The sequence below is a fragment of the Melanotaenia boesemani genome, chromosome 4 (genome assembly GCF_017639745.1).
Source record: "Melanotaenia boesemani isolate fMelBoe1 chromosome 4, fMelBoe1.pri, whole genome shotgun sequence".
Classification (NCBI taxonomy): Eukaryota; Metazoa; Chordata; class Actinopteri; order Atheriniformes; family Melanotaeniidae; genus Melanotaenia; species Melanotaenia boesemani.
This window is the reverse complement of record NC_055685.1, coordinates 12,775,352-12,795,282: the sequence shown is the minus strand read 5'-3', so window position 1 is coordinate 12,795,282 and position 19,931 is coordinate 12,775,352. Positions and strand designations below refer to the sequence as shown.

Below are 19,931 nucleotides of genomic sequence, written 5' to 3'. Positions count from 1 at the left end.
CTGAAGGACATTGTTAAACTTACAGTCTCCTCTACCTTCTACTGCTGCAGTGGCAAGGACAACATTAGCTTGGGGGAAAACCTACATTTACATAATCATGCAAACATGCTAAAATACATGGAGAGGAGTTAGAGTAAGGTCTAGTGTGTGTATATAGCAACTTACTGGTGTCATTTGTGATTTATCACTTGTTTTTACTCAACTAAATTCAGTGTCAGTGTAGATATTAGCAATATACAATACATTTTAGTCGCCTGTGAACAGATGTACTACTTTATATGAGAATAGAGCTTATTTAACTGTGTTTACTGTTTATTGTGTGTTTCTACACTGTACCTGTGTCCACTCATTTGTCTGAGGGTCGTAAGCTTCCACAGTATTGAGATACACCTGCCCATCATACCCGCCCACAGCATAGAGACGGTCGCCAAGCAGGCAAACGCCAACAGCATCTCTGCTGATACTCATGGGGGCTACAGCCGTCCACACATCTGTCTGAGGGTCATATCTGTACACAAACACAATGTTCACATGACTATATAAAACTCATTAAAAGGATTAAAAATACATACATATAAAATCAAGATTATATGGTATAAAATCAAGACTATATGGTTGATCTTGGCAAAAAAAAACAAACAAACAAACAAAAAAATCAATATACGCTTATAATGTGTTAGAGAACAGCTAGGAAAAGATCAACATTAATATCATCTGTGCATTAAAGGTAGGCTCTGGGAGTAATTAGCTTAGCTTAGCAAACAGATTACAGTAAAAGAGGAAATAAATAAGTGGCAGCATTAAAGAATACTACTAAAGATAATACTTTATAACATACAAAGACCTCAAAGTTTTTTTTATCTAACTCTTGGCAAAAAAACAAATGAGATAATTTGTTTATTCATTTAAAACTACCATGTGAGAGATTTAAAATTTTAAGATGACAATATTCCATATCAATTAATAATCAGCATGCAAATTAGTTGACAATTATTGCTAACTATTGGAATTCTTTGGTCACATATTTATAATCAAACAACAACAAGACAAACACAAAAAAGGTATAACCTCACCTTTCCACACAGTCACTTAACCGAGATGCCAGGGATGAAGCAGGAGCGTCGTGACCTCCGATGGCGTACAGGAAGCCATGCCACGTGGCCACTCCCACACCTCCACGCCTTTTCGCCATAGGCGCACAGCTGTTCCACCTAAAATAGAGATTACAACCATCAAGAAGAAGTAGACAACAAAAGCTGCTGGCTGAGTGCACAAACTTATTTTATGCATTAAAAGCCGTGAACTAGAACCTCTTTCGAGGCCCTCTGGGAAATATCGACAAGGGTACTTTATAAACAGAAGATGCTTGATTATGTCCTGAGAGGGTTAACGGTCTCTTTTGATGTACGGATAAATAAGCGTACAAGGAGAGGAAACAGCAACAAACTAAAAATAAAGTAAGAGAAGGCAATTAATTCTTGTCACATGAAGCGTTCTGTCTCTGACCTGTTGGTGTGGGGGTCAAAGCACTCCACTGACCGCAGGCAGGATGAGCCGTCACGACCTCCAACCGCATACAACCTGAGAGCGACAAGAGAAAGAGTTCATCTCTCTGGACATGGACACACAAAATACTGCTCACATTTCCAGATTTGATTTTTCAACTTTGTGTTAGCGAACTGTTATTAAGAGTTACGTGTATGTGTGTGTGTTCTTGTTGTGGTTAGGTTTAGGGTTAGGTATTCAGTTGTGATGGTTGAGGTAGAAACGCACAATGTCAAGTGAGAGACAGATGGTCAACATAAACCAGACATGTATGTGTGTGTATGTTGTGCTGTTTGTTGAAGGGAAAATGATTTGAGTAGAACCACTCAGCCAACACTCTTGGGGCATCCCTGCTCTATCTGTGTGTGTATGTTTTTGCGCACTCATCCATGAATGTGAAGTTGGAATGTTGAAGAAGGAAGTGCAAGAGGACCAGTCAGGCAAGTAATGAGCTCCATCAGGCCCAGAGCCCAGAGAGTACATGACACATACATGGCACACACACGCACACACACACACTCACTACTGCTTGGCATGGCTAGCACAGAAATGAGTTTCTGTATTAATTAGTATCTGTGGAGCCCTTCGCTGTAGCATCTCTTTGAGGCAGTGAATAATGAAAACAACAGAAGTTATTAGAGTCAAAATGGTGAACTGTTTTCTAGTGCAAACGAGGACATAAAGCCCTGAACGCATCAAGTCCTGCTATTAAGATCTGCAATGTATGTGTGTGTATTATTGTGAATATTGTTAACCTCACCAGTACTGCTTCATATGACAGAGTATCTGGAGGGGAAGAGTGATTTTCTACTGCAGACTGTAACTCTGACACTGAGAGTGATGTGTCGGGCCAACTCTGTCCAAACCACGAGGGATGTTTCCTGTTAATGGGTGATTTTTTATGGCTTATAGCTACGTACTCTAGCAGGCAACATATGGGGTGTTTCAGTATCTATAATGTTGGTAAGGATTATCGGTAAGTCTCTGAATGTAACAAAAAATAAGACTTGTCAGAAATAAATGCCAAGTAACCAATTCTGTAATAAAAATATTTAATAAGTGTTTAATAAATTATAATCAAATGAACCCTATGTAACATTAATTCACACCCAGCACATTTAGCAAAAGTGAAAGCATGTAAATGTTTCTTATCTGAAAGTTTATTTTTTATGAATTTTATGTTGCTATCTATTTAAGCTGTTTTCACTTTATCAGAGTCCTCCCTGGAATGACAGATTTATGCTCGTCCCACAGGTTCCAAAAGACTTTTGGTCAATGCTTCCAGTGTGTGTGTGTGTGTGTCATTACTTACTTGCCATTAAGAACAGCTACTCCCACTGTGCTTCTGGGTGTAGCCATGCTTGCAACAAAGCTCCACTGGCGAGCCTGGGGGTCCCACCTTATAGACAATGTAGACGCTTCTAAGTATTTTCATATCACTTCATCTTTCAGCAGCAGCAGTGCTCTTGTTATTTTTGATAATTCACCAAAAATTGGTGACAGTTTTTTATTGGAACCATTAACACTCTTCTGACCCAGATAAACAGTATCTGTGAACTGTCATGAAACTTTCATGTCATGTATATATTAGCCTGATTGGACCAAAACTATCTACTGAAACCACAAAGGGTAAACATTTTTTAGTAATATAGGTGAAATTAAAGAGGAAAAAGCAGAATTAAAGATTAAATATTCTGCTACCTTTCTACTGTACTGAGGTAGCTCCAGCCATCATGTCCACCCACTGCATACATAGGCCCCTCTAGGACAGCCACACCTGCAATAACAAACACATGTTTATGATCAATTCATGGCTTCTCTCCAAAGCAACCAGCTTAGACAAACTCTTAAAAAGCTCACACCTTTACATCAAGGACTGTGTGCCCATATTGTTTGTGTGCAACCACATCCAGGGCATTAAGCATGCAGAGTTAGCAGCATGCTGACACTTTCACACTGAGGGGATTTATCTGCCAGAACATCTGTGAAGCCAGATGTGTGTCTAAACCCCCATCTTCCTTCTTACACGTGCACACATTTATAAACATGTAGAAGCAGTACAACACGCCTTATCAAATTTGGTCCTAGTAACAGAAGGCTTGAGCAGTGCAAATGCATATTTATTCTCTCAAGGTTTCAATACTAACTAAACAGAACCAGTTTCAGCCTGTGTTACTGGTAATTGACTTCAACACAAAACGGGTGTTTACCTAAGCCGTGCCTGTGTGTGGACATAGGAGGCATGACGCTCCACGTTTTGCTGTGTGGATTGTAACACTCGACAGTGTTAAGGGTCTTGAGTCCATCTCTGCCTCCAACCACATAAAGGCGGCCATCAAGAACAGCGACACCAAACTGTAGTCTCCGTCCACTCATGTGTGCAACCTGCCTCCACGTGTCCCGACGCAGACAGTACTGTTCAATACTTGTGGCGCCTGATCGGAAAGAAAAAGATAACTCACAATTTTGCATTTTCAGAGCAGAATTGACAAATTGAACAAAATTCAAACTGTGACTGTTGGCTTGTTTCTTTCAATGTTTGACTACATAAAGTCATACTGGACCAGCAGAGTCATGCTTGGTGGTATTCATTATAATACTGTTTTTAATGGGGCTGATGTTAAAATGTGTGAGGAGACCACATACGTTCATCATGATTTGTTTACCATACCCCACCAAGGCGGAGGTTATGTAATCAGCTGCACTGGTTTATCTCTCTGTCTGTCTGTTAGCAACATAACTCAGAAAATTATGGATGGATTTTGATTAAATTTTTAGAAATTCTCAAAAATGGAGTAAGGAACAAGTGATTTGATTTTAGGGATGATCCAGATCATCACTTGGATCCAGAAATTTCTTTTAAAGATTTTTTACTATAGGGAGATGGGGATAATTTTGCCATTAAACCCATGTTTATTCTTTGGCTTTCAGCCCAGTATGAGACTGTTCCTGTTTTAGTGTGCAGTGGTTTGTTTTACTTATTGGTTTTATTTGTTTATATTTGTTCTTTTAAAATTGCTTATTGTTTTAAAACCGTTTTTAAAACAATGAACAATTATTTTATTATATTTTATGATATTATTTATTTCCTGGTTGATTTTTGTACTTTATGTGTTGCTTTGTCCATTTATGTACAGCACTTTGTTTCAGCTGTGGTTGTTTTAAAGGGATATATAAATAAAGTTGAGTTGAGGTGAGAGATTCTCACTCAAAAATAATGCCTTCAATCATTGGCAACAAAAAGCATTACAATGGCTTGGCTGCGATTAGGTCTAGGTCTGCGCTCTAGTTTTCAAAATTTTCCTTGCAGGAAGCAAAGTGGTCTTCAGCAACAGCTGTCCAAGACTTTCTAAAGGTTTTTCAAAATGTTCTCATTTTAGTTCAGTCCGTGTTTCGAGACCATTTTCAAATGAATACACTTCTTTTTTTTAACCCATAGCTGTGTCAAGATATAACAGATAATAAAGCTAAGAACCATTTTTAATAGTAGGAATAGAGGAATTTTGCTACTAGCAGCCTGTCTTAGAGAAACATACTGAATTTATTCCCTTTTTTTTGTTTGTTTACCAATTAAAAAAACTAAAGATTACTCAGTTTGACAGTTTAAAATCTTGGCATATCTTGGTATGGTGTGCAATGTGTATTAAAAACAGTTAAAGAAACTTTGTAAGTGTAAGATAAAAGTAGACATAACTGCAAGCAGTATCTGAAAGTGATGTCCTTAAGAAATAGGAGAAAAAAATTATGCCAAAATCCGCAGGATCCCTTAGCTGGTCCATCTACTGCTCACTCATTAAAAAAGGTCCACACAGAAGGATGGTTATAATAAGCAATTCTTAATAATTTAGTGTCCTTCTCTTTGTTTGACAGAGCACATCAGTGACTGAACTGAATCTTATCTAAATGTTGTGGAAATGAACCTGCTTGAGCCATCTCTACCACTTGGTTTAGGCATGTAAAAGGGATTATTTTCCTCTTTCTTTTCTTCCATTTCTTTTACAGTTTTTCACTTTTGTTTCATAATAATGTGGAGTTGTATCATCACTGGATTTTATTGTCTTATCTTGATTCAGATATAATTTGTAGTTTTTATGTTTTACAAACCTAGCCTTCTGCAGCTCATTTTAAAGGCTGTAATATTTTGAACAATTTAATTGCATAGTGAATGCAACCGGTTAATTAAAAAAGCAAATGGCAGATGGCTACCATTTCCTTGGACTGGTTCTGTTGGAAGTTTTTCCTTTTTATTAAAAGGGAGTTTTTACTGTTGTCCACCACCCTGTGTATGATTAGGGGGGGTTGAATTGAATAGATCCAGTTCAATCTTTCGGTTTCCTTAGCCAGGAAGTGATCTTTTATGAACTGGTTTATATGAACATGATTATTAAAAACTGGACTGATGTGGATCACGTAAGGCATTTGTTTTGATTGGATTATAAAATGCACTACAATGAATTGTACCAAATAGGACTGTATCTGTAAAACTGCCTTGATGTGACTTGTTGTAAATTGGTGCTAGACAATGAAAATGAATGGAGTTTAACTGATTGAATAGAATAAAAGGTAATGGAATTTAACTTAAATAAATTTAATTAAACTACTTCCTTAACATCATGTGTGAGGGAGGAGTTGTTTTACCTTTTGTGGCATCCATACCCCCAACGGCAAACATGGCCCCTACAGTGGCCTTGCGGGGCCGGGTGCGGGGGCTCTGAAGCAGGGGCCGGCGCTGGGGCAAAAGATGATACTTCATCCCTTCCATCAGGAGTCTTTGACACTCTACACTGTCACGAAGAAGAGGGTTGGACTCCAGGTCTGCTAAGAACTGAAACACACAGAAACACAGAATCACGTGACAGCTACACGTGTAGGGTAAACGTATACACTGGACGGAGATGGGTGTAGGTCCATGTCTGTTACCATGTTTTCGCAGATTGAGGTGGTTTGACAGACTGAAGAAAGCTGCTCTCCCATTGATCAAAAGGTTAGATCAGATTCGAGCAATCTCTCTTTCTCTCACACACACACATGCACTCACACAAACACATACACACCGATCATCTGACACACTAGCACACTAATCTGTCCTCAGCATCTCATCAGCTTTGCAGACAATATCCTCTAACCTCATCTCACACACATACAAAGTCACACAAGCAGCCAGGGGTCGAAGAATGAATCCTTCAATCCACTAGACTGTTTCTTAAATTACATCCAGAGGAAGCTGCTGCCTGAGAGATGCAGGGATTGTGGTTTGTTTTTCCCTGAAGGCAAGAATTGCTTGATTTACATTTAAATGGGTGTGTGATTGTGTGTCTTTATGTATGTGTGTACTAATGGGTGGCAGGTGGTAAAGGTTTCCTGGAATTTTAAGTAATTTTCAGGTTTTTCCACTTTGTGTGTGCTCTTTGCAGGCTCAAGATAAGATCAGAGGGCTATGACGAGAAGTGAAGGGTAATTACATCTGCCCTCTTTTTTTTATATTTGCTCTCCTCTATAACGCCCATCTCCACAAAAGAAAGAATTCAGTCACTTATTATAAAATCAAATTTCACAGCCAGGCGTGGTGAGCCCAAAACAAGCATGGTAAATTGATTAGCAGCTTACATGCCGGGGTCAAATCATACTTCTGCACACAATCACAAAGTGACAAATTGTTGTCGACCCTTTTTGTGCATTCATTTCTATGAGTAGGTGCACTGAAGAAGGACAGTTATAGAATATCATGTTTGTCCTTCTCTGTGGTAATATATCCTTCGTGCTGTGAAGGACTGAATATGGAGAGCGAGATAAGACTGAATCCTGCGGGTGTCCCACCTTCCCCTCCCTGTTTTCTCTTTACCTCACAGTGTGCAGGGGGAAACGTGTGTTATCCTCCGTCTCAGCACATGCTTGGAAGAGACAGCATGAGTGCTATCCACTTTTAACACACACCCTCACTCTCATACACAAATATAAACATCTTGCAGCTATGTACACTTTTCATGCTTTAGGCCCTTTTCATTTTTTTTGCACTCAAACATCAATTGAATAAAGGTGCAGCATGTAACTATATCAATAATCAATGAAAAAAATGTAATACATCATTAGAAACTGTATTTCTATTGGTAGCTAGTCACTGTACTAAAATAATTGTTATGTTTTTATTCTCTTAATATTAGCCATTTATATCTACTTGGCCTGGGCCCACCATATATATATATACATATATACAGCCATATATATATATCCAATCACAAGCTATGGCTGTGTCCGAATGTCCACCCTACTCCCTAACCCCTCGTTCACTACATAGGGCTGCACTATATAGCACACTACATAGTGACTCATTCTCTTGGCGATTCGACACAAAGCTGCCTATTTTTTTTCTCGCCGCAAACCACGTGACTACCAGCCGTCACCACGGCAACCACATTCCAAATCCAATCCAAAGTTGTGTGTAAATATTTTTATTTTTTTTTCCTTATGTTGTATTTTATTCTTTCTTTGTTTGCTTATAGGTAATTTTTGCCTCCTTGCGCCATGTTGAGCTTCTTCCCGCAATGCATTGTGGTCTATATTGAACCGTCTAGTGACCATCGATGCTCACTACTTTTCAAGATGCATTGTGGGTAATTTTGAGTGCCCTACTTTTTTCACTCTGGACATTCGGACACTCCGACAAAATGGCGTGACCCCTATATAGGGCATTATGTAGGGAGTAGGGTGCACATTCGGACACAGCCTATAAGTTTATATTAAATGTAAGCTACACATGTAGCTTAACATCACCAGGTGTGAATGAGGAGTGAAATAATAAAGGATAAAATGTAAAGCCCTTTTTTTTAGTGCAATCAAAAGCACTTTATGAATCTAAACCATTATTATTATTGTTACTACTGAATGTTTTTATTCTTGTGTAATGACTACTGAGAACTTAGGTTCACATCAACACATCAACCACATTAACACGTTGATCAGTGTCAAATCTGAAACGATCATTGTCAAATAGTACAGCTCTATATCTTCTTTTTGTTTCACGTTGTTAAACTAGTTCAATGGATAAAAGTAAAAGTGTATATTGAGAAGAAATTTACTAAAATAGGAAAAGAACTAAATGGTATTCCTCTTGGTACATGCCATACCTTTCAGCAACTAAAGGAGCGATGCCCAAACATTGTCTTCTTCAGCATGAACATCAAGTCAGCTGGGATTCATTTAGAAGAAGGTTCTGCTTTTGTGGAAGTTCTACAACTAACCAGGACATACAGGTGCAGATGCTGAATGCACCTGTGCATGCATTAATGCACCAAAAATTACCATCATATGTTGATGCATTTCTATATAACTTCATTGGTACGTTGTAATTTCACTATTGCAGTATACAACAATATTAGATTTTATACAACTCTAATACCCACTTAATATAAACATAAAGCTGTTAGCATGTCAGCATACTGCCTCTGCAAACATTTTAGTAAGCATCTGGCCATTGGCAAAGAATTTTAGCGTGCCTATCTCCATCATGGACAGATTATTCAGTGATAACCGTTGTTGAAGAGAACCACACACACTTGATGAGGATATGCTTCAACTGATCTTGCTGGATATAAGGTCCTCTCCACTCACATCTTTTCTTGTTATAACAGGGCAGAAAAAGCATATATTTAAGGTCATGAAAACTGTGCAAAGGCACAAACCTCAAATGCTAATTAATGTTTTTCAGGATACAATGCATGCATTGTGATCTATGAATTCATGCCTATGTCATGCCTGGCTATGAGCACGCCTCCATGTTGTCACATCTATTAATGATACTGAGTGGCTACTGGTTTTAAATGCCATGCAAACAGTAACACAATGGTTTAGTGGACAACACCAGACCAAAGATGGTTATCAGAGAAGATTGTTTGTGTTTGTCTGACAGTAATGGGGAGCAGGCATTAAGGGATATTAATCTGGTCAATTGATACCCTTTTGATGAGTAATCGCACAGTAGCCTAGAGGGAAAGCTGAGTAATTGGTTTAAGAGTATCGATCGGTAGTCTGTGTGAGGTTTATATGTCACTTCATTGGCATTTCACAGCTCATGAGGTTGCTGAATGTTGATTCATCTGTCAATTTGACATGGTGGTGGGGGAGGGGCTGTCACAAGTGATGCAGTGTTAAAGATAGAATCAGTTCTAAGCTATGAGCCTCTTCTGCTTCCAGTCTCTCTCATCCAGGGCCATTCTGACACTTTACTTTTCTTCCATCTATCTTCCCCCTGATTATATGTTACTGCTTCCTGTGATTTTAGCTGACCGGGGCAAAGTCATATATCTAAGGCGTTCATACTTCATATTGTACTTCAAGCGAGAAACAGGGAAATGTGTAGACACTCAGAATTGATGGAAAAAAAATCAGTGAGTGCGCGTTGAGGCTTTTTTTTTTTTTTTTTTGCTAGTTTTTTTCATACTGGCGGGATTAGTGATGAGGGAGGTGAAGAGAAAAAATTACTCTAGTGCAGTTAAGAGAGATATCAGACTTAATTAATGTTTTAAATGCTCATGTGTGAAGCCAAAGCCTTGGGCAGGGAGTGAGGTTCTGGTGAGCGTATGAACATCTCAGTATCAGATGCTAGACAGAGCAGGGAGATGCATGCGCACTACTAAACAACCTCTCACACTCTTGACAGAGTAATGGTTGTGATCTATGGTAAACATAATGGTAATAGTCCGTCTAATTGCCTGAGCTGGATAGGAAGACAGACTGAGAGATAAAAGGCCAATTTATATCTTGGAATAAGTAAAGAAGAGAAAGTTTGAAGCAAATCTGACTATCTGACCTGCAGCGTGTGGTTCAGTAGGAAGAATTTTAGTTCTTGTGTTGCATTTTAAAGCAAAAGATAAAGACATAAAGTAACATTGGCAGCTTTCACATAAAGCTCCTGCAACATTTATGTGGTTCTAGCTTTGAAATGCACCGACTGATGCTATGCACAGGGGGAAATGACGTGAAGCTAAATGGGTATACCGTTTAGTTCTTTCCCTTTTTTGGCTAATTTCTTCTTCAAAATACACATTTACTTTTATCTATTAAACCAACTGAACACAAACCAAACAGAAGTTATAAATCTGAGAACTCTCTCACAGTGATTGTATCAGATTTGACATCTTTTAACACGTTAATATGTTAGAGGTGTGATGTGAACCATGAGTACTCAGTAGTCATTTGAGTCAGACCATGCAGTAGTATAATACATACATGTATACATATGCAACCATTACAGGAATAATCTACATTAATACAGCTGATCTTTTTGAATAAATTTCCCAGTTTCTGAAATTAAAGGAACAGTGTGTAAGAATTACTGACATCTAGTGGTAAAGATGGATATAGAAATGGCTTCATATACTAAGCACAGTTGTGAATGAACAGTGTCTGTTAAGGTCAAAGGTCTTAGAGACATAAACATGTTTTCCTCAGTGAATGGATCAGTGACCACAGGTGAGGTGATGACTGCACTACAGGTAACTACATCAAAACAGTCCTTATTTGTATTGTGTCTTCTTCTAAGGTCCTTTTAAGGCGTTACTTATCCCAAACTGTGCTCTGGCACGTATCAAATATAACCAGTAGTGCAGTTTTAAAGCTCAGAGGGTTCTTACTTCATACACCGAGTTGTTTGTCCATCTAGAGAGACCACTGTAAAAATTGTGGCACAAATATGGCAGCTTCCATATGGACCCACAGCAAGAAGATATAAATGGCTCATTGTAAGAGAATAAAAACAAAACTGTAATTTTAGTAAAGTGATTAGATACACAGTTTCAATATCACATTTTTTTTCTGTCCTTGACCTTTGATTTTGTTACACACTGCACCTTTAAATTAATTCACTTATGGAAGGCTGCCAGCTCACTTTTCACACTCAAGTAAAGTTTTGTCTGTCATTCCTGTTTTATCTCTAAACACATATCAAAGTTGATATGCTGCTGATGCACCTATGAGCAGTGGAAGCAGTCTCTGTGTAAGAGAGAGCTGGCATAGCAGAATACACCACTCTGGTCAATGACTTAGTCATCACTCAGGTGGTTTGCTGTGTGTTAGTGCACACCAGAGTTACCGCTGAATTTTTACATTTTCATTTGCTCAGTGATGCAACAGATACATTAGCAGGGAAGTAAAAAGAGCCTGAAGTAACTGATTTGTGATGTTGCGATGCTCAGTGTCAGCACACATCTGTAAACTAAAGAGAAACAAATTAAAGTTTGTCAACAGTCTATAGAGTTCACTCTTAACCAGTTTCTGAAGAAGACACAGGAAGGTGCCAAATGATTCGCTCACAACAGGGGTTGTATAAGCCTTGTAATGCGTAACAACAGATTCTCTTATTCCTCTGATGCTCCGTGATAATTCCTGCTTACATAAAATATTAGTTTTGATGGAGAAAAATATGTGTGACGCTTTGTTCACTGGTGCTGCAGAAATGAACAGAGAAGACAACCATGGCGTTTTCTGTGAATGATAGATCTTTTTAGAGTAGACACGGCTTTTTGCAAAACCCATCATTTCTGGAAATGGAAAGAGCAAGGATATATCCAACGGAAAGCTTTGCTACTTATGCTGAGTAGTGTTAGCTCAGTAGGTGGTTCTTTAATGTGGCCCAGGAAACACTTGTGTTCACACTGTTATAAGAGAGTTCCAGACCACCTGCTAATGTGGCCTGAGCAATCAGATCTGAATGTGTCCTCTGGTGCCTAGGTATGATCAATCATACTTCAGCTGACTGTGGTTACAACAAGGGGAAGAGGTCATGTAGAGGGAAAAAGAGCTGTAACAAATTGTTAAAATCATCTAACATCCGTTAAGTCCTTTTTTGTTTTTTTAAATCAACATTTGGCATTTTCCTTTGAGGCAAAATCCACTAATGGTGAATTACTGGATTTCATTTCAATGAGGATGATACAGTCAGGTATGTAGATTTTAAATTTAACAAGAAAAAGACACATGTGGTTTTAGATTGTTTAAAATGACCATCTATGAGGGAAAATTAAATTAGTGAATCTCTAATTGTTAGATCTGCAACATATCTACCTTTAAATAATGTCCCCATGAGTGTTTCTGCAGTGCTCACCTGTGGTTGCAGCAGCGGCAGTCTGATATGAGCCAGCAGCAAAGGTAGGTGGCGCTGCCGAGCAGAGACATCATGACATACCCAGGTTAGTAAAGAAGATACTACGGTTTCTTCATCTGGTACGTTGATGTCATCAGATGTGAGCAGTCTTTCCATCTCTTCCAATGGAAGTAAAAGAAACTCCTGACCTCCAACCACATCCAGAAAGTGTTCCTGGTGGATACAAAGGGTTGGGTTAAAAAACATAAGTGGTGGGAATTTAAAAGGAGAAGCGAAGATCAGGTTAAATATGAAGAATAATAAACTACAAAACAGAGGAACAAGACAAAGAAGAAATATAAGGGAGAATTTGCATATGGAGAGAAAAAAACCATACACATTGCATGACATGACGGCCTCCTTCTTGAAATTGACTCCTTAAGGATTGTTTTTAATTGCAGAACATCAATAAATTTTCTAGAGGCCATAAGATGTGTCAAACTGTATTCAACAATATTTTAAGAAATGCTTTGATTACGTAGGTAGGGTAGAGGCCTCAGAAATGTAGGCATCAAGTATGATACAGTTGGCATTAAAGGATCAAGGGAAGTATTGTCAATGAAAAAAACATGCAAATGTGACCTGCTTCGCAAGTAAACCAAAAAAATGGAAAATGCAAGTGGTGAGAGAATTTGTCATAATTGAGGCCAGTGCTTTTCTTTGTTATCCTAATAAAATTGATTCTCAACTACACCCAAAATCCAGCAAATCCTTCCATCACCAAGCCCCCCCAACTCTTCAGCCCCATTTCCACCAACGAGTGCAGGTCGGGGCGGGACAGTTAGGGTGCAGATATGGTTTGTGATTTCATTGCATTTCCACGGCCAACCCTCGCTTTACCTGAGAGGTGGAGTATCAGTCGGATAGCGATAGATGCCTCAGCTATAGCGCCTTCCTTAAAGTGTAACTAAAACTCAGAAATGAAGGAGGAGAATGGTGGTCATCCAACAGTTTGTGTTCTTTCTTCTTGGTGGTGCTTTGTAACGCCATTTTAAACAGATTTAATCAACAAAAATAAAATATGTTGCTCTAAACAAGGAGCCATTTCTGCTTTGTTTTGATGCCTGGTCGCACGGGAAGTGACTTTTTTTCCAACCAATCAACGGACTGCAGTGTGTCAAGCTCCACCCTTTTGGGTCAGGTCAGTTCGATTGGTACCCCAACGGAAGGGTCCCAGCAAAGCAGGATGGGTATTAGGGTACCCTTCCCATTTTTTTGCGTGTGGAAACACAATAAAATGCATCTTACTCCGCACCTGTCGGTAGAAATGAACAACACACAAATGGAAACAATCCCAGACCTCCATCTTAGCTCTCATCTGAGTGGAGGGAGGAATATGTAAGCTCTCTACCTCAGTCACTTGATTTACAAAGGCTGTAATAGTTCTGTAAATTGTGCATGTGCCTGTAAAACGCATGTCTGAGCGACTTACATCTAGACACTAACACCAGAATAAAGCCACCTTTACAACATAATCATCTGAGATAAAATCTCCATAAAAACCCACTTAGAGACAAAAAGTCACAGAAGAACATTGCTACTGACAGACAGACACACAAAGTGAAGCTGGGTGCAAATGAGCCATGTAAAGACAGGAGGGAACAAGAAAAGAAAAAGAATAATCAAGATGATGAAGGAGCTTTTTCTCTGTCACCATAGCAACTCTGTGCTGAAAACATCTATTGTGGTGGTATGGTGTGTGGAGCGCTGAGGCCAAGGAACCAATTTGTTACCAAGGATGAGATCAGAGTTGGACACTAACTGAAATCTTGCTGGACATATGCTAAACACATAGATGAAAGAAAGCCTTTAACTGTTCTTATATTTTATTTTTAATACTGTACCTAAATAACTCCTGCAGTCTTCTTGAACACATAGTATTATTTTAATTTTCCCATGCAGATAATTCAATCATTTTCTTTTGATAGACTGAATAAGAGGTGGAGGTGTACAGACTATCTGGAGTGACTCTGTACCCACCATTGTGTAGGCGTTTGCAGCCCTCTGCAGGTCATGGCAGCCCTGAGCATCTGCATAGGAACGGATGCCTAGACAGTTCGAGGGGTGGAGCTGCTTCATGAGAAAGGAACAGCAGGCTTGAACCACAGAAGACAGCTGCAGCAAGCAGGAGGCTGACAACAGAGACTCAATGGTGTCTTCCCTCAATTCAAGACGACCTGAGCAACAGCAACAGAACAGTACATTGGGAAGAAGGTTGGTTAATCACATCTGTAAAATCTTTTCTTCGCTGTTTCTGATTGGAGTGGTTTCACTGGTCATTATTACCAGTGGGATTACTGCGACCTTCCTAAAAAATCTGCTGCAGCGCACTTTTTATCCTATTATATCTGCATGATCTTTGTTTCCTTAAGAAAATCCATTCTTACCTCACTGCAGTGGACTTCCTTTTGGATGCATTATTTATATATATATATATATATATATATATATATATATATATATATATATATATATATATATATATATATATAAAACATTTTCTGCTTATTTATCTATATTTTTTTAAAAATTAAGCAACCAGCATTCTGATTAAAAGCTGGTGGCTTAATATGCCTGACAGTGCATTAAAACATCACCTTACTCCAAGCACACACATGTATTACTGCATTTAAAGTTTTAATTATGGAATCAAGATAATTTGTTTTGGACTTGTCAATAAAAACTCATCTCATGAAAATCACAAAACTGATGCTTCAGTTTTCTCAGTTTGTGGCACAGGAACTATAAAATCTGTGATCATATTCCTTTACTAAAAAATGTAAACAGGTGTGTACCTGTGTATGCATACTGAACCAGAATCCACAATGCATCAGGATCAACTCCTTCCATCTTCACCTCATCTTGCTTGGCCTCCCGCACATCACTGGTAAACATGGCCGCAAAGTAGTCAGACACAGATGAGAGGACCAGCCTGTGGGAGAATAGAGTGCGGGCATCAATCAGGGAGGATGGGCAGCTGTAACTGAGGAACATAGTACTCTGACCTTGTTGACAGGATGATCCTGTGCTGAAAGGGAAAGGCTGCAGAAGAGAGGAGGAAGGAAAAGAGCTTGGACATGATGGCACAAGCAGAGGAGGTAAAATAAACCAGGCTGTAAGCAGGTCAGAAAGCAGGTATGCTAAAAAGCTTGGGGGATGGTTGCCTCTGGAGGGCCCTAACTTTTAAGTCTACACAATGTTAAGAGTTCAGGTACATGTCTGGTTAAGAAAAATACATGCGCATTGCACAGACAATCACTTCAAGAGAGGAAAGTCTGCAGCAAAAATGTGGGTCATGTTTGGTAGAGTAGGTCTCCGAGGCATGAATGCTCCATGACAGAAGACAAGGCTTGTGGCCAGGAAAGTACAACAGAAGCGTAAAAGTCAAACCAAAAAAAGTATCTTTAACAGACAGTAACATGAAACAGAAACCACAGAAATGTCTCGTGCGGCACAGTCATGTGGAAAAGAAACCACTGTCTGTTTTCTAAGGTTTTATATCAGGAACCTTGTTTATTGCTAGGCTTTTATTTTATGTCTCTTCTTGCTTCCTCTGGTGTGGCTCTGGGACTGGGTGTGGTGGTGCACATCACCTACCTGTGCCTTTAAGCTCCAGTCTCCACATCATTGTCTTACCTTTTATTTATTTATTTTTTGTCTGGTTTTGAGAAGTCCTGTTAGATGTTTTAAAGTTTCTTGTTCTAGTCTTAACGTGAAAGAGGTTGAGGCTGGAGCAACCTCTACAAGCACCAGCCAGCTGCTGCACCGTTGCTGCCTCTGCCTTTGCCACGGTCACAATCTGTCTGCTTTGAAAGGATTATTACTCACCACAGAAATCCCATTCAAGGATTTGTACAGCCTCAACTGGTCAGTACTCAATTCTCAATGTTTATCACCACTGTCCCTTTAGACACTTATAGCCACAAGGATATTTTTGAGTATCTTTTTTTCTAAAGGATCTCTTCAATTAACATTTTTTTTACTTGAATATCAGAAAATACTAAAGACTGATCAGGTCCTTCCTGGGTCTAAAACTTACGTAAATTAAACCTGATATGCATTCAGTAAAAATTCAGGTGCACCATGTGAAAATCTTAGTTCACCTTATGATTTAATAGCTGGTAAAATTATCTTTCTCTGCAATAAACTGGAGTAACCATTTTCTGCACGATGAAGAACTTTGGCATCCTCTTCCTTCAAACACAGCTTCAGGTCTTTGTTTTGTGGGTAATAGTTGAGGGTCTGATTTTTCTGATTTTTGCAACACCTGTATTCTTTTCTTTGTCAGTCTCTCAAAAATGAAGTTTAAAAGGTGTCTAAGTTTGTGTTCAATAGTGTTTGAACATGTCTCAATGTTTAATGCTGCAGTTTTGCAGGTGTATTGGCAGGGAAACCAGGAGTTGCAGTACTCTGAAGTCATTTGGTTTAATGGCTTCCCAGTTGTTTCTGTCAGCTTTAACAAGTCCCTACCTGAGACCTTTAGGGAACATTAAAGTCACACCACCCACTACAATAATGATTCTGATACACTGGAGTGAAATGTTCTCACAGCTATAAAAACAAACACACACAAAAAAAAAAACAGCTCACACTATGTGTGACCAGGTTACCAAAGCAAGGAACTGATTCATTTGTTTTCATTTTCAGCACATAAGTAAAATAATATATCTAAGAATCACAGCAATATTATGCATTTTGAGTCAGTTTTAAAACTTTTGGTGCACTCAGAGGAAATTTTACAGTGGGCATGTGTCAAGTACAACAGCTAAATGAGAGAAAGAGAGAGAGAGAGAGAGAGAGAGAGAGAGAGAGAGAGAGAGAGAGAGAGAGAGAGAGAGAGAGAGAGATGGCATGCCCTTAATTTAAGGTCAGAGTAAAACTTAATGCCAGAGACATCTGATAGAGATGTTAGGCAGCATAATAGAAAGCAAGGGAGATGAAGGACAGACAGGCATTATCTAAATGTCACTTGCAAGACAGATAATTAATTCCCTTATGCAACAGTCCATTACCCTTTTCAGTCCCTGTGAATTTTCACACTCACACATCATGGTGACAAAAAAGAAGTATCCAAAAGTACTATATCATATTAGTATTATATCATTAGTATTTGATATGCAGCAATCTGTTCATTCCTCTTAAAATTGTCTCTTTAAAGTAGAACTATGTAACTTTTATACCTTAAAACTCTGTCTTTCTGACATGTTTTGATGGCACATTGACATTTTATTATGCTCAATCCTGGTGCAATCACTTCCCAGCAGTGTCATGAGGGTGAGAAAGCACATTACACAACTTTTTTTTTTTTTTTTTTTCAGGATGCTCTGTCACTTTACAACCGAGTTTCACTTTATGCACCGTATCAACTGGATATCAACACACTTGCTGTTTTAAATGTGCACCTGGCTGATTCATCAAAGACACTAAATAAGACTTTATCAGAGGAAAACATGAAAATAAAAAGAGAAAAAGGGACAGAGCAAGAGATAAGCCGAGTCAACATTGGACTGACTTTTACTGGCCAAAGAAAGCTCAGAGAAGAGGTACGGTGGTCATCTTTAGGGTGGCACCTGCAGATGGTCGCTGAATTAGCCATCTTTAGGGGGTACTTCACTGGGAAAATCTGCCAAGTTCAGTAATGCGTCTTTTAATAAGAGATATTTAGAATGAAAATAGTCAAACAAGCGTTTGACACAGGTGTCAAAGTAGCTGAAGATAATCAAAGAGAGCACAGTTAAGCTAACGCCTGCTAAACCCCATTTTATTAATGAATTAATAAGGGTGATCTTAAAAGCAAAATGCTGATTAAGACCTTGTTCAAGTGCTTTTATGTCACTGTAAAGTTAGCAATTGATCAAGAAACCATCTTGGATTCCAGTAGTAATTAATGATTAACCTTTAGATGAAACAGAATCGCCTGAAGACTGACTTATGTGGGACAAATATTATCATGTTTAAATGGCTTTGTGTGCCTCCATAGTTGTATGTCCTTGTATGTTTTAGACATTGCGGTGTGTTAAACATGCCTGCACATGCACTGAGTGTATATGTCTTACTGAGGGTGACACTGAGACTATGACAGTTGGCCTGAAGCATATAAGTGTGTGTCTACCTGTGTGTGTGTGGTCCAGGTGAAGCTGTCAAAATACATTACAGTCAGTAGAACGTTGCTCTGCAGAATTCCAGTCAGGTATCTCTTCTCTTATCTCCCTTTCTCTTTGACACACACACACACACATTTAATCTTTCATGTGGGTCTCTGACTTGCTGTGAGCAACACAAGCTATACTCAGCACCAGCTTATTCACCCACAAACACAAATGCACTGTGCTTGTGCGACGGGAGGGTCGGGCAGTGTGTCGAACTGTTATAGAAAAGGCAGAAAGTAGACAAAATGTCAGTGAGAGGAGAGCAGGAAACAGACAAGCTGAACTCAGGAAAAGGAGGGCAAAAGCTGGCAACTGAACACTGTGTCTGTTTTTCCACTTCTGTATCCCTACAACATGCAGCACGTCCCTGCTCCAACACTGACAGGGGAAAAACAACAAGCAAGTCATGAGGGACTTATTAAAATCCTGTCACTTCTCTCAATTTGTACTAAAATATGAAGGTACTAAGGAAGGGCGCGTAGTCCGACTGTAAGTCATAATGGCAGCCTGACTTAAGGAATGCAAAAAGCAAGCCTACTTGTCTGTTCAAGGGACTGCCATTCAACAACCAGTTATTGACTCTGGTATTCTCCTGCAGAGCCTCATTAGTGTTATTGAGTAAACCATCTCAATAATTATCACGACTCTACAGTATTACACCATCTTATGCCACTCTCAAGATGGACAGTAGTAAGTTAATTAACTTCACCACAAGAATTTCTATGACACATTCAAAGAATCCACTATAATGAAATATTCCTGAACGGCCATACGGAAAAACCTCTGGAAGCATTTTTGTGCAGCTCTTTAACAGAGCCCTGAGGTTAACCAAACATACATTTGCAAAACCAGATAGTTTTCATCCTCCATGTCTTTTGGCTTATAAACCATCTCCACTGTTAAAATGCAGCAGACAGCTGACTCCCTGAGCTTTTCTTTGGGGTCTTCCAGTACAAGATCCCACTTAGCTGATCAGATTTACCTTAAGTGGCCAGCATATGCTGCAGAATCTTGGTTTTGCACTAACAACCCAAGCATAAGAACTGCTCTACAATATGATAAAGGCAAAATAAAGTAATGGTTTACTAACTGAAAATCAT

General features: G+C 39.0%; 1 protein-coding gene across 2 annotated transcripts in view; it reads right to left on the bottom strand.

Annotated features, from left to right (window-relative positions):
- Positions 1-19,931, bottom strand: part of klhl5 (kelch-like family member 5) — a 55,772-nt gene that overhangs the window by 4,464 nt on the left and 31,377 nt on the right. For both annotated transcript variants that reach the window (XM_041982691.1, XM_041982690.1), the window contains exons 3-12: positions 15,478-15,614; positions 14,663-14,859; positions 12,644-12,856; positions 6,184-6,370; positions 3,756-3,980; positions 3,247-3,322; positions 2,858-2,944; positions 1,507-1,581; positions 1,074-1,211; positions 337-508 (exon numbers count right to left, since the gene is read on the bottom strand). In XM_041982691.1, coding sequence (XP_041838625.1) covers positions 337-508; positions 1,074-1,211; positions 1,507-1,581; positions 2,858-2,944; positions 3,247-3,322; positions 3,756-3,980; positions 6,184-6,370; positions 12,644-12,856; positions 14,663-14,859; positions 15,478-15,614 — 1,507 coding nt within the window. The remainder of the gene's footprint in view (positions 1-336; positions 509-1,073; positions 1,212-1,506; positions 1,582-2,857; positions 2,945-3,246; positions 3,323-3,755; positions 3,981-6,183; positions 6,371-12,643; positions 12,857-14,662; positions 14,860-15,477; positions 15,615-19,931) is intronic.